Source organism: Myotis yumanensis, unplaced genomic scaffold (assembly GCF_028538775.1).
Source record: "Myotis yumanensis isolate MYYU_CA2020_CCGP unplaced genomic scaffold, mMyoYum1.0.hap1 SCAF_2, whole genome shotgun sequence".
NCBI classification, from domain to species: Eukaryota; Metazoa; Chordata; class Mammalia; order Chiroptera; family Vespertilionidae; genus Myotis; species Myotis yumanensis.
The window spans coordinates 147,582,475-147,610,311 of NW_027223753.1; the positions used below are offsets into that span (position 1 = coordinate 147,582,475).

At 39.0% G+C, this 27,837-nt stretch overlaps 2 protein-coding genes across 2 annotated transcripts in view; both read right to left on the reverse strand.

Moving 5' to 3' along the window:
• The window catches only part of GUCA1C (guanylate cyclase activator 1C), a 37,708-nt gene extending 35,616 nt beyond the window's left edge, over positions 1-2,092 (reverse strand). Inside the window, exon 1 of the mRNA XM_070403536.1 lies at positions 1,889-2,092. Within this exon, the coding sequence (XP_070259637.1) occupies positions 1,889-2,092 (204 nt within the window). The remainder of the gene's footprint in view (positions 1-1,888) is intronic.
• A 4,810-nt stretch (positions 2,093-6,902) lies between these two features.
• Positions 6,903-27,837, reverse strand: part of MORC1 (MORC family CW-type zinc finger 1) — a 147,304-nt gene continuing 126,369 nt past the window's right edge. Inside the window, exons 23-27 of the mRNA XM_070403769.1 lie at positions 25,499-25,645; positions 20,332-20,419; positions 18,805-18,858; positions 10,533-10,727; positions 6,903-7,055 (exon numbers count right to left, since the gene is read on the reverse strand). Coding sequence (XP_070259870.1) covers positions 6,903-7,055; positions 10,533-10,727; positions 18,805-18,858; positions 20,332-20,419; positions 25,499-25,645 — 637 coding nt within the window. The remainder of the gene's footprint in view (positions 7,056-10,532; positions 10,728-18,804; positions 18,859-20,331; positions 20,420-25,498; positions 25,646-27,837) is intronic.

Here is a 27,837-nt window from a genome sequence, read left to right on the forward strand (position 1 = left end):
CTGCTCGTGCCTAGGAACCACAGACATGCACAGTGCTTTCACAAACAGTGGGCTAACAGCAGGGTCGCTGTTCTGGGATATGACATCGACACCTTTGGAGAATAACTACAGAACTTGAAGGGAAGTCTTCTTCTAACCTCTCAGGAGTACTGTCAGAACCAAGAAGCTGCTGTCTAGAAGGCTTCTACTGTGAAACCGAGAATGACAGTGTGAGAGAGCAAGCGAGCACGCCCTGAGATAGAGGTAGTGATAAAGAGAAACAACACGCAACATGCACATGGTATCCTGCCTTAATCCCCCTGATATAACAAAATACCATGGACTGGGTAGTTTCAAGCAATTCTTTGGGCTGGGAAACCCAAGATCAAGGCACAGGCAGATGCCCTGTCTAGTAGGGGCCAGCTTCCTGGTTCATGGATAACTGTCATCCCATGTGTCTTCACATGGGGGAAAGGGTGAGAAAACTCTCTCTGGGGGTCACTCTATAAGGGCACTAATCCCATTGAGGAAGATTCTGCCCTCATGACCTGATCACCACTCAAAGACCCCACCTCCAAATACATCACATTGGGGTTTAGATTTGAACATGAATTTGGGGTGGCACATTTACTCTATAGCACGTCCAGAACATATTTCAGAGTGAAGAACACAAGCAGAATCTTTCTCTTTTTCCCACTGACCTGTAAGCTCCGTAGGGGCTGAGCCCCATTTGCATGCAACTATGCTAAGTACAATTTATGTGGAAAACACAGTCATGCTACACAGGCGGCGCTTCATTCATGTTTGATAACATTGAACAAAAGACAACAATGTCCTCAAAGAAATTTTTTCCTGACATTACTATAGGATTAAAATAGCCATTAATTTCACACAGTTCTTGGTTATTAACTCCAGTTCTTTGTTATTAACTCCTTTGGTTATCTGCTTTTGGCTTTGGAAAAGGATTGTGCTGGATTTCACACATCCTAACAGTCAGCCAATCATTTTAATTGTAGTAAATTCATCAGCCACTCTTTCTCTTCTATTGTCTTGTCCGGCCTTCCAATGTCATCTGTTTATCTATGAGTAGTATTCCCTCTTCCCTTTTATTCTAGATGGCATTAATACATTTTGAACTTTACTGATCTACAAGTAAAATAACTGAAAAGCACAAGGAAAAGCAGGCAGGAACATCTTTATCCTAGTATTTCAGATTACTTTTTTGGTCTTATTTTTACTATTCCATATCTTCTTCTCTCATCTTGATATTTTTCCAACCCATGAAATTAAACGTGCGGGGACTCCTCAGGAATGAGTAAATTTAGGACAGTAGCTGAGTGACTATCTTTAGAAACTAAAATTCATCTGAATTTAAAACTATAAATAAATAGTTTTTCCCCCAAAACTAAATTAGTCAGATACGAGGGAAGTAAAAGTATTATGAAGTATTCCCCCTTTTGATTTGGGCATGAACAACACATTGGCTAATTTGTATTGATTTTATCTGCCAATCTAGATTCAATCACACCTTAGGAAGCAGATTTCTGTAATTTGCTTTTCTATAAAATGTCACCTTTGCATTAAACACTTTGAAAACAGTCTTTGTAAATCAATCTGCCCTTATTAGATTTGTTTAAACGATAGCATTAGCATTCCATGCAGAGATTTAATTTTGGTTTTAAAATAACTCCCTACATGTAGAACATTTCCAAGGGTGGAGTGGCTAGTTCCCAATTATTTTCACGCCGTCAGTGCTAAGCGCATTTAATAACTCACTTACCCACAAGCTGTGGGGTCTCTGAAGACCTCCCCAATTCAGAGGGATGCACATGTTTTACCTCAGGCTACTTTATATTTTAAAAAAGGCAAAATGCAGAAACATAGCCAAATGCAAAGTATAAGTTCTTACCTTGTTCATGTCAAAGGTATTAGAGATTTGATCAACATGTTGATTGGCCTTTTGATTCAGACCTTGCAAACCCAAGAGTGTCTTAAATTCATGCAGAGTTTGCAGGCCGGAGGGATATTCCATCATAAATTTTCTGTACCACACACAGGTCTCTTTGGCAGGAATTGCTGTCAGGCCTTCAGCTATAGATATGTTATGTCCCATCGTGACTCAGTCTGCAGCTTTTCCTCAGGTTGTTTCCAGGTAGGGTCTGTCTGTTTTTAGTCCCTTACTCTTCATTAAAACTGGAGGTTAACATATGCCCTTAGAAAGCTACTCTAAACCTACTCTTATTCAGCTACAGGCTAAATAAGACTAGAAAGCCAGTGAGATGAACTCATCTGTAGTTTTAAGACTAGGTCTTTTACCGCTGATGGGATTGTGCTAACTTGCTGTTCAGAGATACAGCTCTGTGTAGGGCACAGGCAGTAAGTTAGAGAGGGTAACTCTTGCCATATTGTTAGCCATAAATTCTGCCTACGTTATAGTGACATAGTGGGGCTAATGAAAGAACTTTGAGTTGCCATCAGGAAGTCTGGGTTCGAAGCTTTGTTTGCCACTTAATAACTACATCAGAACATTACTATGTTCTCCAGTCTCAGTTTCCCTATCTGTAAAAGAGTAACAAGACTATTCTCTTTTCACATCTAAATTTAGATGAAAAACATTTTTTAAAACCATGAGCGAAACTATACATTATGAGTATTGCTAAATTAAAAAGAATGTCTATGTATAGGAGAGGAAAATGGGTAAGAGGTAACAATATTAGTAGTAAAAATAAAGTTGTAGATGTAGTAGGCAGAAAAGTGTGGTTTGCAGACAAAGGAACATATTGGACTGTATCTCTTGACATTGTTTTTGCCTTTTTCTTTCTTAGCTGTTCTGTCTGTCTCTCCAGTCTGCATCCACCCATGCTCTCTGCCTGCTAGTTTTATCCCACTCTGGTTCCCAAGCTGAGTGAATTGGCCTATGAACTGCATCTATGCTCCAGTAATAGAAATTAATTGCCATGTGGTCCTCAAGCCATCTAGCGCCAGCCATAATGAGGAGTAAGAGAATCACCTTATTTCCACGTAGGGGGTCCTCTGGTCCCAAGCATGCTTCTCCTCTCCTAACCTTACTCCATTCCCCTCACCCCCAATTCCTATAATTGACTCAGTTCATAAGTCTGGTCTCTACCTTAGTCCCTACTCCTTAATCCTGATTACCTGTTTTAAACCCCAGATTCCTCAAGAACTGGAGCCATTGGGGCCTTAAATGAACTGTCTTGATAGGAAGTGGTAATGGTTAAGGTGAATATGATTAATTTTGTTTCAAAATATCATTATAGATTTTCATTAGAAAATTTTATGTAACAAGTGCTCAATAAGATCATAGAAATTTGAAACTCATTCATTTTGTAGTATTATTTAAAACTATTAGAGCTGATGAGATAATAAGGACTCAGCCCTGGGGATTATTCATTTATGAAACATGAAGAATATCCTGTTAGAATCTTCAAAATCTATTCTCTGGAAAGTCCCTCTTCAGACTCTTTCTAAATGTCTGCCAGGAGGATGTTCAGAGGCACTGACTTCTTATCACCATTAGCATTTATTAATCACCAATTTTTAAATTAAAGGAAGAATGGATACTGATGATGGCAGAGAAAGGCAATGAGAGTTTTCAAGGGACCAAGAAAATCCCTCAAGGAAGAAAAAGTCTGGGTAGGTCAAGAATACAAGGACATGAGATCCAGAAATCATACTTTAAAAAATTTACATAATTATTACTTGTTGATAAAGGAAAAAAAACTATTACAAGTTATATGAGAATTCTTATATTGGATGCAATACTGATATCTAAGTAAACACCAGGAGTCTTGCTATATACAACATTAATCAGTTAAAATGAGAAAGAAAAATAATGGGAAAAGGCTTCATTTATAATAGGTCAAAGCATAAATCTAATTAATTGCAATGAATATTAATTAGAATGTTCTAAATGTATTTGAAGAAATATTTTAAATGCTAATACATGGCACCAATGAGGACTTGAACATATAGAAAGACACATTTTGTTTGGTCTTGGGTAGAAAGATGTGATATTTAAAAAAGGCAATTCTATCTTACTCCATAATATCACCACAAACCCAACAAAATACCGAAAATTTGAGGGTGGGTGGTGACTAAAAAGCTAAATCTAAGTTGAATGAGAAACATGCAAGGACACACAGGAAAATCCTGAAATATAAAATTACTGCCTAATCCTACCCAAACAACATGGGCCTGACATAAGAAAAGAGGGGACAATCAATGAAAAATGATAGAAATTGTTTTTTAGAACTTGACCCAAATATAAATAGGAATTTAACATGCAATAAAGGTGGCTTGCAGATCAGTGGGAGAGACGATTGATTATTTAATTAATAATTCTGGACAATACTGTGACTATCTGGAAATACACACAAAATTGGATTTTTAACTTACTCCTTACACCAAAATAAATTCTAGATGAATCAAAGATTTAACAATATAATTATTTAAATCATTATAAGAAAACAAAGTAAATTTTCTTTATACTTTTTTCCATTGGAAAGTCCTCTCTAAATATGGCTGCAAACTCCAGAAGCCATAAACAAACAAACAAAAAAAATTACACAAAAACATTTAAAAATCCTATATGGCTAAAACCACTATAAAAAATTTTAAAGGAAAAATCATAAGAAAATATTTGTAATACATATAAAAAAGATAATTTTCCTAATATGAAAATCGTTCCTATAAATCAGTAAGAAAATATCACCCAATAGAAAATGAACAAAGGCTAAATTTAAAAATTCAAATGAACTTTAAACATTAAAAGATTCTCAACCTTACTCTTAAGAAATATACATTAAGCTAGAAAGATATACCACATTTAATCCATTTGATCAGCAAGATTAGAAATATTGATAATTCACTAGGCAGGTAAAGGTGTGAAGAAACAGGCACTGCCCCAGCTGGTTTGGCTCAGTGGATAGAGCGTCAGCCTTTGGACTGAAGGGTCCTGGGTTCGATTCTGGTCAAAGGTACATGCCCAGGTTGCAGGCTCCATCCCCAATAGGAGACATACAGGAGGCAGCCAATCCACGATTCTTTCTCATCATGGATGTTTCTATCTCTCTCTCCCTCTCCCTTCCTCTCTGAAATCAATAATAAAAATATATTTTTAAAAAAACAGGCACTCATACATTGACATGGGAGTGTATATTAATACATTTATATGAAGTGCTATTAGGCAATATCTATCTTATCTAATGATAGACAAACAGGTAACATGACCATACCTTTGCTACGCTAACCAGCCAATCAGGAGAGTATGCAAATTAACCCAACAAAGATGATGGTTAATTTGTATACATAGGCTCCAAACAGCGGAGCGAAGCCCCCGGGGCCAGAGCAGTGAAGCCTGATGGCCCCGGGGCCAGCAGAGCGAAGGTTTGGGTCCCGGGTGCCAGAGGCAAACCAGTGCCAGCAGCCAAGGGAAGGGAAGGCCTATTGCATGAATCTCTTCATGCAACAGGCCTCTAATTAATAATAAAATGTACATACCCTTTGACCTAGCAATTCATCTTTGAGATTTGATATAATTGCACCTATGTGAAATGAACATATTTAAAAGAATATTCAGCCTTAGCCAGTTTTGCTCAGTGGATAGGGCATCGGCCTATAGACTGAAGGGTCCCAGGTTCAATTCTGGTCTAGGGCACATGCCCAGGTTGCGGGCTCGATCCTCAGTGTGGGGCAATACTGGAGGAGGCAGCCGATCCATGATTCTCTCTCTTCATTGGTGTTTCTCTCTCTCCCTCTCCCTTCCTCTCTGAAACCAATAAAAATATATATAATTTTTAAAAAGAATATTCACTGTTGTGTGCATGTAAATCCAAAATAATAGATAAAATGTAACTATCCATTGAATAAGAGAATAGTTAAGTACATTTTGGTATGTCCATGGAATGGAGTAACAAGGAGCAGTTAAAGATAATGAGAGAGCTCTACATGTATGGATCCTGATATGGAATGATCTTGAAGGTATATAAAGTAGAAAAGCATCAGCATCTTTTGGCTGTACCTCCACATTTATATCTATATAATGATTTGCATGGTTTCATATGCACTGATTTTACTTGAATGGACTCACAATAACTGGTAAAAACATGCCTCTTGAGAAAAATAATAAGTCGCCAAAGATAAGCAAGGGGTGAAGAATTTGCACCATATTCCACTTCACAAGTTCTGAATTTTATGCTTTGTGTATGTAGATAAAATTAAAATATACAACTCCACAAATAAATATTAAATATTTATTGTTTTTGTCCAACGCAACAGACATTTCTAAACAAACACATAAAAAAATCAGTTATCAAAGAAAATGTAAAAACACAATGCTTATATATGTTTAATGTGTGTTCACGTTATACTTAGAAGAGTGTTTCTTTTACAACAACACAATAAGAAAATTATGATCTATACTATACTAATTATGATCTAAAAACTATAGCTCAAAGTTTTTTTGGAGATTTGTAATTTCTGCTGAGTATGGGCTGTAGTGGAGAAAGAGCATAATCCCTGTCTTTTTCAACACAAGTTTCAGAAGGAGGTGATTCTGTAGTTCTGTGTATATTGATTTGGAAAACCACTGTTTTCCAGTTTTTACAGTCTTTTAAGTAAAATCAAAATTTAAGCCTAAATGTAATTTTCATCTTTCTTAGTTGCTCACCTGGGAATTACAGAACTAGAGAAATAGTTTCTGAAAGAACAGAAAGGGTTAGGGAGTAGGAGGGGGAAGTATGTAAATTGTTAATCACCCTCCATTTCCAAAGTATAACTAGTACAATTTCTTCAGTGTCAAACAGGACGAACTTCACAATAACAAGTACAAGAGGAAATATTTTTTTGAAAGTAAGTTTCCTTTTTCTTATTAGCATTTTAAAGAAAGGAATGACTTTTCTGACTTAGTTTTGAGAAGTACTTTCATTGTTCTCTAAAGGGAGACTATGTCCTGCATCTGTACTTCCTTTATCGAAAGTGTTCCCCAAAAGATGATCTTCTTTAAGCAAAGCTTCTAAATAACTGTCAATCTGCTCCATGTCTCCTACTGGACCTCCCTGGAAAAGAAAAACAACAGTCAGAGCAGGGTAACAAGCTAGAACTATAATCTGGGTGGCCTCTGAACAGTCTTCTCTATGATTCATGTAACAGCACAACCCACCTTGCATCTGAAAAATGCTTTTAACCTTTCAAAATGTTTTCACATTTAACCCCATTTTATGCCTGTAAGGAGTTAGAAAGTTTGATCATTTTTTCTTCTTTATCGGAGGTTAATTTCACTGTTGTTTTTCCCTTCTATTTAATTACTTGTTTTATTCCTAAAGCCCCATCTCATCTTTCTCTATCATAGGCTTTTACCTCCCATTTTAAAAATTCATGAATCTTGCCGAAACCAGTTTGGCTCAGTGGATAGAGCATTGGCCTGCGGACTGAAAGGTCCCAGGTTCGATTCCGGTCAAGGGCATGTACCTGGGTTGCGGGCACATCCCCAGTAGGAGATGTGCAGGAGGCAGCTGATCGATGTTTCTAACTCTCTATCTCTCTCCCTTCCTCTCTGTAAAAAATCAATAAAATATATTTTAAAAAAACTCATGAATCTTTAGCCTTATAAGCAAAACAGATGACTAGGAAAATTTTGACTTCTCTGTTTCTCCTCTTTCCTCTGCAGCATCTTTCCCTGCAACGCTTGGCTTGCTGCCCGCATCTGCTCCCTTTTCTCTCTTTCCCCCCAGATCTCTGAGTTAATTTCATGCTCTCCTTCCCTGGGCTTCTTAATCCATGAACAGCTGAACAAATGCTCCTTCTTCACTGACCTAAATCTCACTCCCCTCAGGCCCAACCATGGGATCAACCTGCTCTCCAACTGAGCTGATGGAAAAGAGAATTTTTAGGAAGGACCTTTCAGAAACAATCCTACGTTTATTGTTGTTCCCAACAAGTGTGTAACACCACCATCTTACTTTCTCCATCCCTTATCTGATTCCATGATTTGCTCCCTCTGCCCTAGATCTGCTCAGTCCTCTAACAAGACTAAATTGTGTTAAGTCCCAGCTTTGTGACGTAACCCTGTTCCTGAAGATAGGTGTCCACAATATTATCACCGACCCTGGAGAATACTCTGTGTGACCCTTTTTGACACTGGCCACTCTCAGCCTAGTTGGTAATCCTCTGAATACTGCTCTCTACCTGGCGGACTAGACTTCCTCCTAGAACTTCAGGTGGGTTCCCAGCTTCTTCATGTGCCTGCCGTGTCTGCTGGTGGGTCTACCTCACCTCGAGTCCCTGCTCTATTCCACTGCAATTGCTCTGGCAATCAGAGACAGTAAAAATGGAAACTTCAAGTGGGGGATGAGAGTAAATATATTTGGGCAGAAAACGTTTGAGTCCCTCTCCAATGATAGTAGATAAAGAGTTTCATACTCTGTGGGCTAAAGCATTTTGCTTCCTTATTAAACTTTGAGAAGAAAGCAAATTAAATTAGTATAATTACCCTGACTATTTTGGGGAGAGCCCAAGGATTTGGCATAAAGAGCAAATTAGCCCTAGCCAGTTTGGCTCAGTGGTTGGAGCATGGTCCTGCAGACTGAAGGGTCCCGGGCTTGATTCTGGTCAAGGGCACGTACCTGAGCTGCAGGCTAGATCCAGGACCCATTTTGGGGCGCTTGCAGGAAGCAACCAATTGATGTGTCTCTTTACCATCAATGTTTCTCTCTCTGTTTCTCCCTTTCCCTTCCATTCTCTCTAAGAATCAATGGAGAAAATATCCTTGGATGAGGAATAACCAAAAAGAGAGAGAGAGAGAGAGAGAGATTATTGTTTCTTTTTTTTTCTTAGCCAAATACATATTTGCTATTCTGAGAACCAACAATTCTTATGAACTTTTCTGATAAAGAGTGATATTCAATTTCTATGATATAGAATTTCTTTGGTCTCTCTAGTTTTCCTTCTTAGTAAAACAATTATTATGTCTGAAACTTTACCACATGCCAGGCTTTGTATTAGACCTTTTACCCATAAAAATATTTCCTACCCTTTACAGCCACAAGAACCAAAAGGAGCTCCACTCACATCCCACTCTTACAGAAATAAACCGACTTGAATAATAGGCTCATTTAGCACAAATGTAATTACCATTATGTGAAAACAGTTAGCATTAATTGTCCTTTATATTTTAATAATGAAACATTTTAACTGTTGCCTAGACCACACAAGGGGGGGAGGAGTCTTCTCTTTTGGCTCTATACTTCAGTTAAGCAAAAGTATTTTCTGCATTTTGTTTTGCATTCAATAAAAGACAAAAATCCCAGAGAAAACAAAATCCGTTTGTTTTTAAGAAGAAATGGACTATTCACTTGAAATGTTCACAGCCAGGACTGAAACCCAGGCAGTCTGCCTTCAAAGTCCATGTCCCTCCCCAAACCCCTTCTGGCAAGACAAGCCTCAGGCCTCCCTGTCAGGGCTCCCTGGGGAGACTCAGCCCCTGCCCTCACAGCCTGCAGGGCCCAGGAAGGCCCTGTCTTTGTCCCAGGTTAGGGATCTCTCTGAGGAAAATGCCATGTGCTCACTGTTGATTTCTCGCATTTACAGAAAGACTTTTCTACCTTGGCTATATATATTTTAATTTTTGATGTGTTTTACCTAACATTCTTATGTAATAGAGAAGATAAAATTTTTAATGTTACCTAACATTAAAAATGTTCTAGTATGTACTTTCAATCTCATAGGAGCCCAACTCTTTTTTTAAAAATTTTTTATAGTTTTAATATTTTTCTACAAAAATCAATGATCTTCATGTAGTTACATTTGCAACAAAGGCCCATGGTAAATTTCAGTTGTTGCCATTACCAGGAAATAAACATGAATGTAAAACTGTAGACCTTATACTCTTTTATTTACAACTTTAACAATTCACATGGAAGACTGACAAGGTGAAATAGTTTACAGAACACTTTATGTATGTAAGAAAATAAGCATTTAAGTCCGGTGGGTCCTAAACTGGAGCCTTTCTAGTAACTGAAAGAGTTTTTCCTGTCAGGATGCTAATCATTTGTCCAGCTTCCAGCTGCTTCACTGAGCACCTTTCTTTATGCAGTGAAATATACACACCAACAAGATAGACAATAGTCCATATATACATGGTGTTTCCTGACCTCTCCAATCTATCCTCTAAGATTAGAAGAATCTACTTTTATTTATGTATCAGGATAAAAATAAATGAACACAGTTTGCTTTCTGAAAAAAATTTCCTACTAGAAACATACTATTGAGGAGACCTGAGGGTAATCAAACTATACCAACAGCACAAGGCAAGATTCTGATTTTGTGGAGAGAGAGAATAATAGACCTTCAAAAATGCTCTAGTATGTACTTTCAAAGTTCACTTATCTGTCGTTTCACCATCCTTATAGGTAGAGTAAGGGCAAGGTTAGTGACTTGTCCAAGGTCAATAAATAGAAGACGCTGTTAGGAGAGGAATCTAGCTGAGTGCTCTTTCCACAAAGGATATTGCCACTATTCAAAGTCCCATCACTCACCAGCTGAAGTTTCTGCAGCAATGCTGCCAGTTTTACACGAAGATTGTTCAGTCTATCTTCAGTAACTTTTCTTTTTTGTTCACATTGCACCAGAGATATTTCATTAATCACTCCTCTTCTGTTAGCATCATAGATAATAGACTGTGTTGTTCTCTTCAGTTTTTTTGCATATTGGGCCATGTACACATCCTGGATCTGGGAATGTTTGTTTTTAAGTTTTAGTATTTTTTTAAATTTCACTTTCCCCCCTAGTATCAGAAAACAATTTTCTATTTCAATTACATGCATATATACTATTTTAATTACAACTCCATAGATACTAAATGTCAACTCCATAAACTTAAGGAATGTACAATCCGATGAAAAAAAAAAATGAAGGAAGATATATAATAGTCCAGTAACTATAATATAGCCCAGGAACTATAATGCTTTGTATTGAAGAAGGAACCCAGTACTGGTTGAATTTGTTCAAGGTACCAAGGGGGGCAGGTCCCTGTAACTCTCTCCACTGAACCAATATCTCATAGACAATGACAGAAGGGCCAGCCACTCAAGGCTTTCATGGTGGATAATACTGTGTTATTTATAACTCAAGTCTGTAGCATCTGAAAAGCACAGCAGCTACAGTAAGAGAATTCCTGTTCTGTCGCTTTCTCTGGGTCCCTTTCCCCGATGTAAAGAGTACAGTCATACACTAACACATACGATCCTTGCTCATTCAAGTGTCTTGGTTGTTTTCTAAAAGCTCATGTTGCGCTTGAGGCACTCACAGAGTAGAGATAGGTAATGCAGAGTCCAAATGCTTCCCATTTCAAAATGACATTAATTTCTGTGTCAACATTTTGAGAGGGCCAGGGGATATTCTGAGAAAAGAGAGCGTCACAAGGCAAATCCTGTTCTGATCATCATTTGAAAGTTTTTCTAATGAGATTTCTGTGCACTAACATGACTGGGTTGCCAGGAAAATTGCAAGGTAGCTCTATTTGTCTTCTGGGTCGCCCCTTTCCCTTTCACCCCTTCTCCACCACACTCAATAAGATGTGCAGGCCCTTCCCAGACACTGTCCACATGGTCTCCTTTGCACTCATTGACCTCATCATGAATTTTTTCTCTTTCTAAAAAGTCCTTTAAACAAACAAACAAAAACTCCTAAGTGTATTAAGTTCTGTTTAATAGACTCACCAACCAGTTCCTAAATTTGAGGCATAGAATTTAATTATAGGTAACACAAAGACACATAAGGTTCAGTCTTTGCCCTCAAGCAGCTTCTAGTCCACAAGGTGAGTAATGCAAATATTAAATCTTATGGGAGAAAATGCAATTGTGCCCCCAAGTAAGGCACAGGCATTAGAGATGAGAAAAGGGGGTAGATTCTCCAATAAAATCCTTACTTAAAATACTTGCCTTAGGTTTATGTTGATAACTAATCCCCCCAATTATTTGTGCTATTAACTGAAAAGAGTATTTGGGAGCAAGACCCCAAATACCACTCCACAGTGGCAAACATTGGCCCTACACACACACACACACACACACACACACAGTAGGTGTTAAAGTGAGACTTGCTTGTGAGATTTGTAGATTGGCATATAAATAAATTCTAGATTTTTAGAGTCTGAAACTTCCTGGAAACCTGTGTGAGGCACCAGGAATTAGACCAGGGGTGGGCAAACTTTTTGACTCGAGGGCCACAATGGGTTCTTAAACTGGACCGGAGGGCCGGAACAAAAGCATGGATGGAGTGTTTGTGTGAACTAATATAAATTCAAAGTAAACATCATTCCATAAAAGGGTACGGTCTTTTTTTTTTTTTTTTTAGTTTTATTCATTTCAAACGGGCCGGATCCGGCCCGTGGGCCGTAGTTTACCCACGGCTGAATTAGACTCTGAAAGCCTTGACCTAATTCTGCCTATTTTTACCTTATTTCCTGAGTTCCAGGCCTTGTTCCAGGAATACACCAAGATCATTCTTGCCTCAGACCCTTCACCTCTGCTATTTTTCCCTGTTTGAAAGTTTGACCCCAAATTTAGACAAGGCTGCCTCTTTGCCTCGGGTCTGTATTGAAACTCGGCTCAGGTGTTCTGTGCTCACCGGGAACAGCTTCCCTTTCCCAACACACAGTTATTTTCCTCAGCCCTGCACAGTTATTTTATGGCATTCCCATTATATGTTTATTTATTTATGTGTTTAGTATCTATCATTATGTGACATTGCACTATGTTTTATTTATGTGTTTATCCTATTCTCTAGAATGTTACCTCAATGCAAAAAAAAAAAAAAGGGGGGGTTTGTTCACCTCTGCATTTCCAATGCCTGCCACTCAGTGAGGCCTAAATACTGGGGAGTAAGGAGAGCAGACATGTAGTCTTCACAGTAAGGGGATTTCAGACATGTGGGCCAATCTTCCTTTGGAATCCAGGCCACATTCTGAGATCGTGGAGGGGAATCTACTTTCGAACATCCTCAACTCAACCTACACAAAGTTGATGACTTACAACTAAGGCAACAACACCTCCTCCAGGAAGTTTCACAGATGCTTCCTACGGAGGCTTCAGTCAAACCCAGGGAGTGACATCCCCAGGGTTTGAAGGTGGAGTAGGTTAAAAATTCAATTCAGCTGGAATAAGGACAAGGTCAGATAGGTCAGACGTCACCAGCCATTTATGCTTCTTAGTTTTCAGAACTCCTGAATCTTACAACTTGTGCCAGGCTGAACAATAGCCACAAAACACTCTTTTATATAAGCAATAACAACAAATCAAAACAAATAAAATTGAAAAAAAGGATAAAATATTCAAAACAGCATTATTTAGAAAAACAGCAGCAACAAAAAGGAACACACTATTGATACACTATTAAATGGACCTAAAGGGCATTATGCTGAGCGATTAAAGCCAATCATAATGTAACATATACAGTATGATTCTATTTCTATAAAAACAGGTAAATCCTGTTTTGGAGATGGAGAACAGATTGGTGGTTGCCAGGAGTTAGGCATATTTGTGCATGGGAGGCAGGACTATAAAGGAGATCTCTGTGGCAATGGGAGTTCTGTATCCAGGTTTTAGTGGTTACACAAATCTGCATATATAAAATGAGACACATATTTTACCAATTTCATTGTCCTGGTTTTGACATTGTAATATAATTATATATTTATGTAGGAGGACGTAAACACTGGGTGAAGGGTACATGGGACTTCTACTATTTTGTAAATTTCTGTGTATCTGTAATTACTTAAATAAAAAGTTCAAAAGACAACATTGTTAATATGGTATGACATTAAGAATGTTTACATTCAAGGTCATATGTAATCTCTCAAAGTTCACTGTCTTGTAACCAGCAAACTATGTCTCCTTCAAATACCACCAGCCTGTTGTTTCCTGATTCATTCTCCTGCCTTTCTTAGGCTAACATTTCCAGGAGGTTTCCATAAAAGGTAGCAATTTTGACAACTTTTATAGTTTCATATAACAGGAATTCCAGTTGTATTAACATTTTAAGGCGAGTAGAGAATTATAACATGATGAGTGGCTTAGTTTTGCTGGATAAACTTCCTCTTGCAGAGGAACTGTGGCAGATCAAAACTGGAATTCTTCCCAAACTACATTAATTCAGAACAGAATTAGGATATGAAAGAAAGGATATTTAACTGAGATTTTAATTTTCTGACTCAAATTTAAAAAGTCAGAGCTCTGAAGTTCTAGAAACCGAACAAGTTTGCATAAAGTAAGACAGGCCTATAAGATCTGTAGATTTTGTACCTTACAGGGATATGCATGTGAGTGTTTATGTAAGCAGGCTCTATAGCAGAAGCAATAAACTTAGATTCAATGCACAAATAGTAAGACCCAGATGCATTCAAAGTTACTGACTGAATGCCATCAGTATACAGAATTTGGTGAGAGAGGATTGCTAATTTTAAAGATTCTATAATCTAGTTCGTGAAAAAAATAAAATACCAGAAACTACTACAATATAAGGCAGAAAATTTAATGCTAAAATCAAATTTTAAGGCTCTCTCTCAGAGCACAGAAAGTCAAGATTAATTTCTCTTGGAGAGACTGAGCAAGGCTTGATGTAGAAGGCAACACTGACCAGGTCCTACATGGGATGGGCAGGATTTCAAGAGGCTAACTGTGGACTGGCAGAGTACATAAGAGTATTCTGGGGTACCGCATAGGGAAAGGCTCAGAGGCAGCTCCTACTCTAGTAGGTTGGAGCAATTTCAATCTGGATGGACCAGATGGCTTGTGAGAGGAAAAAATAAAGGATGGTGGTTCTGTTACAGGGCAGTGAGAAGCTAGGAAAATTTCAGGGCAGGAGGAATAAGGGAAACTGAGATAAAGTTAAAACAAGACCAAGTAGTGTGGCAATTTGCAGCCAGCTTGTAACTAACAGGCCCGTATCTTCCCAGAGCCAAGGAGGCTTCAGAGCAAATGCTTATATGATTACCTAACTAAAGAATGCAGAAAAGCGGAGAGAAGAGAGGAGTCATTCTCAACCACCAAAGAAATCAGCCCTTTGGGGGAAGGGGAAAGGAAAGAAAAGGACATTTTTATTTTTTTTAACTCCCAAAATAGAGGAGTCAGCAGTCTCAAGGCTTGGCAAGATATAACTGCCAGGTGTTTCTCATGAATTCTGAGAAGGCCACAGCAAAATAAAGAGGGATCTTGAAAATGAACCTGTAGCAAGATATTCAACAGAGGAAGTTTGAAACCTATAGACAGGAGGTTTCTTAATGCCTCGAACCCCCACTCAACTGGCTCCTCAGTTTAGCTGAGTGATCCCATCTATGACTTAAGCTGGATGAAGTAGATTTGCTTGCCTTTGCTTCTTTAATAAATTTGCTTGCTTTAATAAATTGGCTTTATCACAATGCAATCAGGGTCACTCATTCTTTTGAAACTGACAAGAATCCAAGGTGGGGACAGCCCCTCCCTCCGACTCAGGAGGCTGTCCGATAACATCATTTTGGGATCCCTGGGCTGCCTGTGACAGTTCAACCGCCAATGCTGTCATGACTCACTGACTGCTCCCACAGTAATTATGAAGACCACTGATGTCAGGGCGAGGTGACCAAAGAAGTCTGTGAGTGATCAAAGGTCCTCCTGTGGTTGGATGTGGCTCTCTTCATTAAAAGTACACACCTTAAAGCAACTTGGATTTGTCTTCTACATGGATTTCAAGAAATAAATGCAGCAGATTTTTATAACTACCACCTAAAGCTAACAATCAGTAACAAAGTCCTTAGGACCAAGCAGTCACATTGAGGAAGTCGGGATTCTAACTGTTCTCTGTTTTGCTTGCAACATCTCCGTTTGAACGGGAACGCATAGTCTCCTGACTATTTATTTTGCTTTGGTTCTTTGAATCCCACCTGCCCTGAACATTAAGGGGATTCTATTCATCAACTCTGCTAGGACAGTTCACCTTGAATAAACACTTCTCTTACTCAGTCTGGTCTCCAAGATCCAACCACTTGGATCCATTACTAAAAATTTATTTAAAAATAGACATGAATGACATATATAAGCTTGGATAACCTGAGATGTATGACAATCTAATTCTTAGCAAATTTATAAATTTTACAGTGTAATTATTTAAATAAGAGTTTCCTAATCAGCAGATGAAGATCTTCGGGAAGATCCAGGAGACTTACTGGGCATTCTTCAAGTGGCTGCCACAGACTTTCAGTTGGGACATTTCTTGATGGAACACTAAATCTGCCTACACATGCACATACACTCAGCCTCCAACATTTCACTGTCATCTCCACCATATACATCTCATCATGTGATGTCAAGGAGTCTAGTAAGTAAACAATTTTTTTATACCAACAGGCTGAGAGGATGTAGTACATCTATTGTTAGTAATACTGCAAACTCTATCACAAGGCTGAAGTACTACCATCTGGATAAGAATGAGATGGGAGAAAGCATTATAGTAAAAAGAGGTTTGAAGTGGGACAAATCTGGGTTCCAGCCCTAAATCTGCTACTTGCATTGTGACATTGGAATATTATCTTTCTGACTCTCCATAACATGGAGATAGTGGCACCCACCTCCCAGAGTTGTTGTGAGAGTTAGATGAAGTAATGTATGTACTAGTAAAAGGGCAGGTTCAGTACCTGGTTCTAGTAGCTCTTGATCAATCACAGTTTTATATTCACTAATGCTAATAATATAGTGTTAACACAGGGTAAAATATATTAAAAGAAAACTTAATCTTTTACTCTATTCTAGTTTGGAAATGTTGATAATTAAGTCTTCAAGCAGAAAATGTTCAATTACTGCTTTTTCAACAAGACATTATTTAGAAAATAAACTCATCGTTTTCAGTTGACCAATGATGAGAAACTAAGACCTACATCACACCTTCATTTGTGCCTATCACAGTCCAGTAGACAATCAGAAACATCAGAGGCAAATATATCAACCAGGATGTGAAATGTAGGCATACCCTAAAATTCAAATACAGCCTTTCTAAAAAGAAAACTGGTTTAGGTTCTAATTTTCATTTCAAGGTTGCCTAGTTATATGTCTTTGGGAACTTACTTCACAATTCCATTTCATTTATAAAACCAGATTATTCAAATGTACTCTATTTCTTACTAAAGGAATGAGGCAATGCCTTTGCTTATAGTTGTGCTTTGCATAACTTCAGGGGATACCATTCACCTCCTAGTCTTGATAGATTTGCAGGTGGTTATGATAGTTTCTCAGAAGATGGCTGGGAGCATTGTTATAAAAACAAAACAAAACAAAATTTAACAGTGAATTTGAAGATCTAATTGGCTTTATTAAGCAATTCATTATTTGGGCAGCATCCCCTTTAGTAACAAGAAGGGTTCTCCAAGGTGTTGGACAAAATGAAAGGCTTTTATAGAAAGAAGGGTGGGGCAAGGGAGCTACTAACAAAAGAAAAGATTATTTTTAGACTAAGGCATCTTTTGTGGGGGAAGGGAACAGAGTTTTTATTATGCAGATTACCTTTTCTTTCTATGGGGGATGAGGAGAGCCCATAAGACAAATTGCTTCATTGGTATTGACTAGACAATTCCAGGTTGGTTGATTTAGAATACATTTCCAGGGAGAGGTTAAAACAGCAATTAGGTCAAGTATTAAATCTAGGTTTGGTATCGTGGGCTTTAACACAAGTGATGCTATTTTGAGCCTGTGGTTTCCTCGTTAACAGCATTAGCAGATGGAAGAAGATGCTAGTATATTTGCTAATGATGGAGCTGATGTACCTGTTTGAGCAAACCTAAGTGTCAGTGAAGAGTAACATCTCAACATTGATCTTGGTGTCATGAAAAGTTCTAGACTGTTGTGGCCTCTGAGGAATCTGTGAACCTCTGGTTGTCTTGGCTCCAACACTCACTCCCTCTTTCCACTTGGGGATTAGGGTTGGAGTCTCTGTTCCCTTGAGTGTGAATTAAGGGGGTTGAGGCATATCATTTTTTTTTCAATATTTCTCTAATAGAACTGAATGACTCTATGGTCTCTTTCCATCCCTCTCCCCCAGGAAATCTGTAAGACTTAGATACACAGTATTATTGGAAACATATACGGGGCAAGAGAGAGAGAGAGAGAGAGAGAGAGAGAGAGAGAAGTTGTAATGAAATACACCAAAATAGTAATAGATAGTAGTAGCAGTGATCTTGGAATGGTCTGGGATTATGAATAATTTTTTTATTTCTTTTACTTTCTTTTAGTGGCACTAATTATTTTTCTATTTTTATAATGAAAAAAATCATAAACTTTAAAAACTGTTGATAAGACACTAAACAAACAAACAAAGCCAGGGAAATATGAACTTGTCCAGAATACAGCAGGCCCTCAACTATGGTAGTTTCGTTCAACATTGTTTCATTATAACATAGATGAGATCCCACAGGAACTTCACTCTTGTTTACATCAATAGCCTACAGCATTTCACTTAAAGTCAAGAACCTATCTATGAAGTTAAGAAAGGACTTAACTGTAATTAAAACTTTAATCTATGATTAATTTCTGGCTTAGTCAGTGACTGTCTTTCTTAAAGACTCAGAATATCCTGTTTCTAGTACAAATGACAATCCTACTCCAAGCATTTCATAAGCTTTATGCTGTGGAAACATTTGCATTTTAAAATTCAAAATTCTACGTCTTGATAAGTGAAGGCAAATTTGACTTCCTTCCAAACAAAACATGTGGAAATGTATATTATTTCTCCTTTGGAATACAGGATCATTTAGGATATAAATGACTACATTGAAAGAAAGCTTACCTGCTGGAAACACATTTTCAGCTTTCTGTTTGTCTGCTCTGTGCACTGCTCCAGCTGTTTTCATAAATTATAATAAAACAGGGTATTAACTTTTAGAGAATCAGCTGTCTACAGCAGTTACAACATGCAATATCTAGTATACAAGAAACATCAAAGCCTAGAACTGGCCAACACCAATACAGTGGGTTTTTTAAGCCTGGGTCTAATTAAATTAATTCACTAAGATATAACTTACCTCATTCCAAAAAATGATTAAGGCAGTCCACATAATTAATACAGCATGGTTAAAGAAATTGCAAAAAAACATAATCAAGGTGAAGGAAAAGTAAATGATAATAAATATTCAAAGTGATATCAGTAAGATAGTTGGAGCCTGGATTTCTTAGATGGAAACACCCAGAAATAGAGGGGGGGGGGGGGAATCACTGGCATATGGGGTGAGATTTGAAGCCAGAGACTAGTTGAGGTCACCTAGAAACCCATTCCATAGACAGAAGAAAGTGTTCCAGGAATGAGTCCTCAGACAGGCCAACATTTAGAGACCAAATAGAGAAGGAGCTGCCAGCAAACACAGGGGGAAAGCAAGAAAATGAGAGTGCTGTTATGAATGCTACAAAAAGGAAATGCTTCCAGCAGGAGAAAGTGGTCCACTGTATTGAAGACCTGAGCAGTCGGTAAGTAAGTGACCACTACATGTCAGCACAGTGGTCACGGGTGGCCTCGCAGGACAGCCGCAGTGAAGCAGTAGAGTCAGAAACAGGACGGGAGACCATGAGGTGAGAGCACAGGGTGAAGAAGCAAAGACAGTGATTATAGGTTAGAGGACTAAGGACTTCACCCAGGATCAAATTAAAGCACGTGGCACTTTGCCCAAATTAATAACTTGGTGCTCTTTTCACTGACAGTCTTTCCACATGTACCCATCCTTCCCAGAAATCACACTGAGCATGAGGGTGGGAAGACACCCCCACCCTCTGCACCACACTGGCCCTTCTCCACACGGAGCAGCTCTGAGCAGTGGGCCTGCACTCCTCACTGAGCTTCACCAAGGCCTGTGGCGACTGGGCAGCGTGAGGACACCCACTGTGAGACAGTGTGAGCCTCTGCCTGTCCACCCAGGTAGCTGAGCAAAGTTTTCCTTTCCTTCATATACGGTCCGTCTCCGAGAATAGATTTGATAAATGCAACTGTCTTCATCTTTCCGGGTGAAGTCTCAGTGATTCTAATAAGACACTAAGGTGGCTGATGAAGTGTATCTGAGAGACATAAATTCTATTCTTGATGCAAGGGAGGGAAGTCGGACTATGTCTCATTTCCATTTATCTCTGCAACCAACTGTTCTCAGTCAGCAAGATCTTACTGAAGCTTATTTAACCCTTGGCCACATTGGTTTTAATTCTGAGCCACCCATTTGGTATAAAGATCCTCATCTTCATTCACTTAGTTCCTCTTACTGGGAACACTTCACATTTTTCTTCACTCAGGCTCTTCTGTCATTTCCTCAGAGTTCCACAAAAGCCGGCTTACCTCCAAGCTTGCCACAAATTCCTCCACAGATGAGTAGCCAATTTCTGATGGTAGCTGATACTCAGGAAAGAAATACAGAATAATCTCCCTGGGGGAAAAAGCACAGCAGAGATGGGAATGTGCCAGGAAAAGAGACAGAGCACTCATCTGTCAGACTGGCCCTGACTCCTGGGTGTTAAACATCTTAGTAAAGATGAACATTCATGCCCACCCAACTGTTTTACCACTGGCATTAAAGTGTTCTTCAAAAGCATAAGCTGGGAGAGGAAGGAGTGTAGCTATTAAAAGGCAACAGGAACTACTCTTTGCAATACTTTAAGCAATAAAACAAAATTATTTTAAAAAGGCAACAGGAGGAATCCTGTGGTAACGGAATTGTTCTGTGTCTTGAATGTCAATGCCAATGTCCCTGTTGTGATCCTGTTCTACTCTTTTCCAAGATGCTACCATGGGGAGAAGCCAGGTAAAGGGTAGAGGGGATCTCTGTATTATTTCTTACCACTGCTTGTGAACCTACACTTGTCTTAAAATAAAAAGTTTATGGAAGGAAGGGAAGGAGGGAGGGGTGGAGGGAGGGAAGGCTGGCTCACAATTCCCACCACTAGCCAAGCAGCCCAGGAAAGCCCAGCACCCCCCTGAGTGCTCTGGGAAGAGAACTCAGCATTGCAAAATTCCTGGAGGGAAATAGGCTATGGGCTTACTGACTTTTTTCCTACGAAAATCAAACTTAACTCTCCAGAGGAAGTCCTTTCATTGGGCCCTCCAGAACACTCAGAAATCAGACATGGACCCTGCTCTTCCCAAACAGGGATGGCCACTGTTCTAACAGGTGCTTCATTTGGCCAAGAGGCAGTGACACTCTCCCTTCTCTCGAGACAGCTTTTCTAGGGATTAATCACCCAGATCAGTGGTCGCCAACAGGCGGTCCGCGGACCACTGGTGGTTCATGAGGTCCAAAAGGTTGTCGTCCACTGACCTAGATGACACGTGTTTCATTCCAGGGAGAATATGAAATCTATACATGTATAGCTACACACTTTAAATTGTATAGTGATTTTATGTTGAAGTGCTCCAATAACCTTATGTACAATATCCACGGACTGACAAAACTTTTCAACTGTGAAATAATATGGCACACAAAATACAAAACAGCTATTTCTTATACAATTGACATCCCCAGTATTCTAAGTATATTATTGTGCTAATATTTATTTATAGGTTTAAGGAGATTCCATCTGAAAAGTTAAAAATCTTCAGCATTGCATATCATCCAATATAACACACATGTACACGACCCCCCCCTCCCCCCCCCCCCGCCGCACACACACACACACAGACACACATTCTGCAGAATTATTTGTCTGGCTAGTAAGAAGGCGAATGGTTGGGTAGAGTGATATAAAGCCTTCAGGTATTTGAGATGAGCAGAGATCAGCTGACACAGAGAGAAGAGCTGCATCTGGAGTCCCTGGGAAAGAGATCATATGGTTGGTTTGGTCAACCTTATGAAAGTTCTTTTACTAAAACCACATCTCTCTCTCTCTCCATAAATCCAGCTTCCCTTCCTCCAATACAGGGCTGAACCCTCTTCTGAGCATTGGCCCTTTTCATGGTGGATATGAACTCTTTTGGGTTTAGAGATTATCAGCAACCTTCAGAGGAAGTACTTCTAGAAAAACATGTTACGATGAGAATGGGGCTGCAGCACCACCGGTACTGATAGAAAAGATCCTTTGGGGAGCCCCAAAGAAGAGGAGTTAGCCAGCTGCAGGGAGCAGGGGCTGGGGACAGGAGAGGGAAGTATTCTAAGCCAATTGTAATCTATGTTGGGAAATTGAGTATTTTCTGAAGATACTGAACCCCTGGTCAGACTCAACCACTTTTTATAAAGTGGTGAAAATGGGCTAAGCATTGCTATCTGCTTTATATATATAATTTTAATGAAAACTCTGATTGAGGAGTTAATCCTATTTTGAACCTCTCTGGATTCCTGGTATTAAGGACCCCATCCTCACCCTTATCCTCAGGCTCAAGCAGGTTGGCTGTGCTCTCCTTTTTGTCTCTGCCTTTTGCTCTCCCCTCCACAGAGCTGCTACTAACAGCTTTTCTTGGGAAATTCTGTCCCACAAGACTAATTAGAAAAGCAGACATTTTTATGGCCTTCTAAAAAGTATCTTTTTTTTGTAGGTTTAGATAGTAAACTTACTGAGGGAAACAGACTGTTAAAAACAAAATAAGACAGGAAAATGCTAAACTGAGCAAAACACTCTAAGATAACAAAAATCACAAATGTAGGCAGTAAACAGAGGTGCCCTGACTCTACTCCGGCCGTGTGGAAAAGGGCAAGGATGATGTCATGTCCAAAATGAACCAAGTGGAGGGAAGGAACATTCCACACACCTGAAAGGGCTCTAGCTACTCTCTTAACCATGTGACAAGCAAGGACAAATCTGGCCAACAATAGTGAGTCTTACAGAACACGGTGCCCTCCACATTGCACACAACCAGCCACAATCTTCATGCCTGGAGGGATTTAAAATCTAGTTAACACAAGGAATAATGTTAGACACGACGAAGAACAGAGCAGTACAGGAGGAAAGAAAGAGAGAGAGAAGACAAGAAATCTGTTTTCACTGGTGAAATGTAAGAAAACATACTACTGCTGGTTGAGGCAAAAGAGAAGACTGGTAAATGAGGAACTCATTTTGTTCCTCATTAATTAAAGCCTCATATTCTGTACAATTCTTTTTCTACTGAGCATTTTTATAAAACTACAAAAATTCAAGCTAGTGCAGAAAAGATCTGATTTATTAATGCATTTAGCTTTCAGAATGTTCAGTTGATAATAGCATGATCATTTCAAGCACTATAGATTCTACATGTTCATTAGGGAGATGGTTTCTGGGAAATTTTAATTTTCTATTGATGGCTAATTATAGAAGTAGATGTACTTTAAAGTCTTAGTATACTCAGTCAGATTATCTCCTTTTTTATCAAGTGTAACTCATCAAAATGAATAGTAATCATCCACTTAGATGAAGAACAAAAAATAGCCCAGTTAAAAAAAAAAGAAAATGATGATACACAGTGATATATCCAAACTCTGCTGCAACACAACCAGACATGTTTTTTGAGGTCTCATAGTGTAGATGGACACACACACACACACACACACTTTCATATGTATACATGTGTCTATATTCCCGTGTGTATATATATATGTATATATGTGTATATACCTATGTATGTGTGTACATGTACAGTGTTGAGGAGCATGAGATTCCAAATCAGAGAGCAGGAGGCTCAACCCAGCCCTGTCCTTAGCTGTACAATTTTCTTTGAGACGTTGAGTGTGTTACTCAGTTTCTCTAAGCTTCAGTTTCCTTATCCATAAAAAAAGTTGAAAGTAATACCAATTTTATAAGTTTGTGGAAATAAAAAGCAAACATATACAAAGCACTTGGGTGAATGCCTAAAATATTGTAATGGTTTAAAAATTATAGCTCTTAATGATCAAGAAAGCGTGTCACAATCATTGGTCATGTGGTCACATCCATACTTTAATAATATGCACACATTTATTCACATATACAAAGGCTCATACATATGTTATTTATTGCATACTACAATGTCTCAGCGACCAAAGGACATGCATGAATGTTAGAACTAGTAAGAAAGACACCAGGATTCAAATATATGGCTACCCAATTCAGTGCTGAGAATTTACATATTATTTCTGATCAAATAGGGACAAAAGGTAAGAAACTGGTTGGAGAATCCCGTTCTTCAGGGACTATGCTATAGGCTGTTGCCATTTGAGACTGACATCCATCTTCTAGATCATTGGAGAAGTGGTCTTTTTCAACCTCTTAATATGTATCCAACACTGAGGTCTGGTCTGCACCTGCCTCTTTCCCAGGCTGGTGTAAGCTTGCCAGCCCAGTCACTATGGTAGATTTGGTGGCCAGAACTTAGTACTCAGAAATGCAGCACACTAGCTTCATTTCTTGGTGAACAGCTTGACTCTGGATCTCTAGTATCATTAATAAAATGTGTCTTGGTGCAAAGTCCAAGGTAGATCCACCTACATAGAAGCAAGAGTGCTTCCTCCTTTCTCCTATAGCAGGATAGCTGTTGGGAATGTGCTCCTAAAGGACAGTAGATGGGGACTTCATACCCATGTAAGCACAGCTCCACAGCCCTGGATGCTGCCACAGAAGTCTCCATAAATTTGCAGGGCAACTGCAGGACAGAGTTCCTGTCTTTATATACAACCAACCTCTACCTTTCTTTTTCTTCCTATCTGCTATTCTTTGCTAAGTCTCTTCTCCAGGAATATTCTATCAGTCACTCATCAGAAAGTCAAAGTAACTGTCCAAAGGAAAAACAATCTTCCAGCTAGGGCATGCTGTGTGGCCTCCTTGGCCAAAAGCCTCTTACCACACCGTCTCCTCATAGTCTGCAAACCCCAACAAAACCAACCGGCTGCACTAATGTAGTGGTGCTACTGCTCCTGCCCCCACCCTCTCACATGACACCTATTTAGAGCATTCTTCTGTATACTAACTTGGCTTGATTGTAAAGCCCTCTCCCATGATGGGTCCCTATTTGGAAAAACTGAATCCTGGGCTTTACCCACTCTGTCTCTCCATCCTTTGAGAATTGAGATTCAAATATCTAAGTTCTTCATTAACCATGGGCACAAATTTAACATTCTACACCAAGCCAAAAAGTAAAATTATTTCCCTCAGGAAGTTTAGTATTAAAGCTAAAAAAAAAGACACTTTTTAGAGGGTCATACAAATATCATGAGGAATATTAATAATAAAAATAAGGAAGGAAGGAAGGAAGGAAGGAAGGAAGGAAGGAAGGACGGACATTATTTCAGTAAGGCCAACTCAGTAAGAATTACTCATTGTATCTGAGAGAGGACTGATGTCCACCATATTGCTGGACCATGTAACAACAAGCATTTAGCAACTGTAGTTCTATTTCAAGGGACATTTAACCCATGATCTTGCTAAGTCAGTGTAGTTAGGAGACAAATCTTAAAGTCATTTGACTAAATTTTCTCATTATTATCACTTAATAAGGAAAAAAATCAGGAGTTGTCACTTCTAAGAAATTTTAACAAAGCATGTGGAAATATGTTAGTAAATATCTTTACCATAAATTAGATGCCAGTTTTCTTACTGTTTCCTTGACAGATGGGCTCTGAGAAGACTTTGTCAGCGAAGAACCAACTTCACAGCCACTACTCACAGCCACTCTGGCTCTGTGTCCAGAACCTGGACCTAAGTCTTCCACTGGAATGCTGGGCAAAAACAGCCAGATTTATCATTTCAAAGTAGGAATCACATTAGATACTAATAACCTCAGAAACGTCAACATATGACAAATAAAATGTGAATATATACCAAATAAAGTAAGGACATATGTGTGATGCTGAAAACTCATTTATATAGTTATATTAAATCAATTCCCAAGAAGAATAATTACTATTTATTCCTGAAAAATCTTGTTCCAAGGTTTGTGGGTGGTCACAATTAAATAAAATCGGTGGTGATATTATTAACAACAGTAGTCATATAACATTTGTCTCTTATTTGGTGAAAGAGGCTTTTAAACTAAAGTTCTAGTTAAGCCTGTGGGTGGGGGAGGTACATATAGAAAGAAAACAAAACAGGGGCAAAGTCAATTGAAAAAAAACTTTAGTCAGATCTGGAGGAAGGAGAATGTTCCAGGTGAAGTGTAATGATTCTGGGATAGAAACAAGGTAGGGCTAGTCAAAGGGGAATGAGGAGGCCAGAGCTGTTGAGGTGGAATGAGGACAGCACTGGCCATGGAGTGGGAGCTGGAGTTTATTCCAAGCAGAGCAGGCACTACCATTGAGGGGTTTCCTGCATGGGTGTAAGGTGATCTGATATGTGTTTTAAAAGCATAACTGGCCGCAGCATGGAGAATACACACAATGAGGATGCATAAAGTAGTGCTGAATGTTAATAAAACCCAAAGCTTTCAGTGTGGTGGGAACAAGAAAAGTCAAAGGCTGTGCAATACAGGAAATAAAGCTGGTTGGGCAGGTGTGGAACAAATCATGTAGGGTTGTGTCTGTCAATTAATAGATTACTGTGATCACTTTCACAATTGAGATGACATAAATTAAAAAGAGTTCTCTATCTTTATATTTTCACTAGAGGCCTGGCACACAAAATACATGTACGGGTACGGTCCCTAGGCCTGGCCTGTGATCAGGGTCATCTTCCCTGGCTACCTGCAACTGGCCCCCCTGCCCACCACCCACCCCTGGTTCCCCATTTGCCATCGGCAATTGGAGCCTGATGGCCAGGGGAAGGGACTGAGAGGTCGGCCTTCCTGCCTGCTCGCTGGCCCCGCCCCTGCTGTGGGTTGCCCTCTGGGTGTGGGGCAACTAGTGGGGCAGGAGCCTTGGCCTGGTGCCACCTGCATCCCCTGCCACCTACCCCAGTTCCCCGTTCGCCATTGGGCAATCAGAACCTGCTGACTGGGGGAAGGGACCGAGAGGTGGTCAGTGCACCTCATAGTGACTGGTTGAGCGGTTGTTCTGGCCGTTCCGTCATTAGGGTAATTTGCATATTACCATTTTATTATATAGGATACTGTATGGGTCTTTTAACAATTCATAGATAGATAATAGTTCATACCAAATGAAATGTGCTTCTATTGTCAACCTTTCTTTGGCATTAAATATATTAACTTCAGCTATATTTCATTTAAGATGAAAAACATTATAATGCTTAATTGTCTGTTAAAAATACTTATACAATGTCTGAATGGCCATTAACCATAACTTCCTTTATGCCGAAATTTTACTAAAGAGAAATCCTTCCATTTTTTAAAAAAATCATTTTTGGCATGCTGCAGATTTATGCTGGTGGTAGGGGTAGAGGGTAAAATGCACTACCCTAGAGCACAGGGATTCCTCTCTGAGCTTTTGTTCCTTCTTTGGCCAAATAACAACAGTGCCTGCCTCACAGAGCTGTGCTGAGGATTAAACAAGAAATACAAAGAATTTGTCTCAATGCCTCCTGTTATGAAACAGCACACACACACACACACACACACACACAATGTATTTTAGTTTTTGGATGGATTTTAAATTTTAACTTAAATCTTAATAAAACTCTAGGTTAAAGCATTATCCATAAAATTGCCTCACAACACTGGGTGTGGGGGGAATAACATCATTTCATCACTCAACAAATATTACAGAGTGCCCACTTTCAGTCAGGAGCTATTCAGGACTCTAAGGACACACAGGTGAACAAGACAGCCTCTGTTCTCATGCAGTGAGTTAGCATTGAGTGAAAAATATATAGAAAATAAGCAAGTTAGAATGTAAAACATTAAAAGAAACAGAAACAATGAGATAGATATTTAAAAATAGTAATCAGTGCACTAGAAAAAATAAAACAGGATGATATGGTTTGACAGTGCGCCTTGTCAGAAGTGGGGTGGCCTATTTTA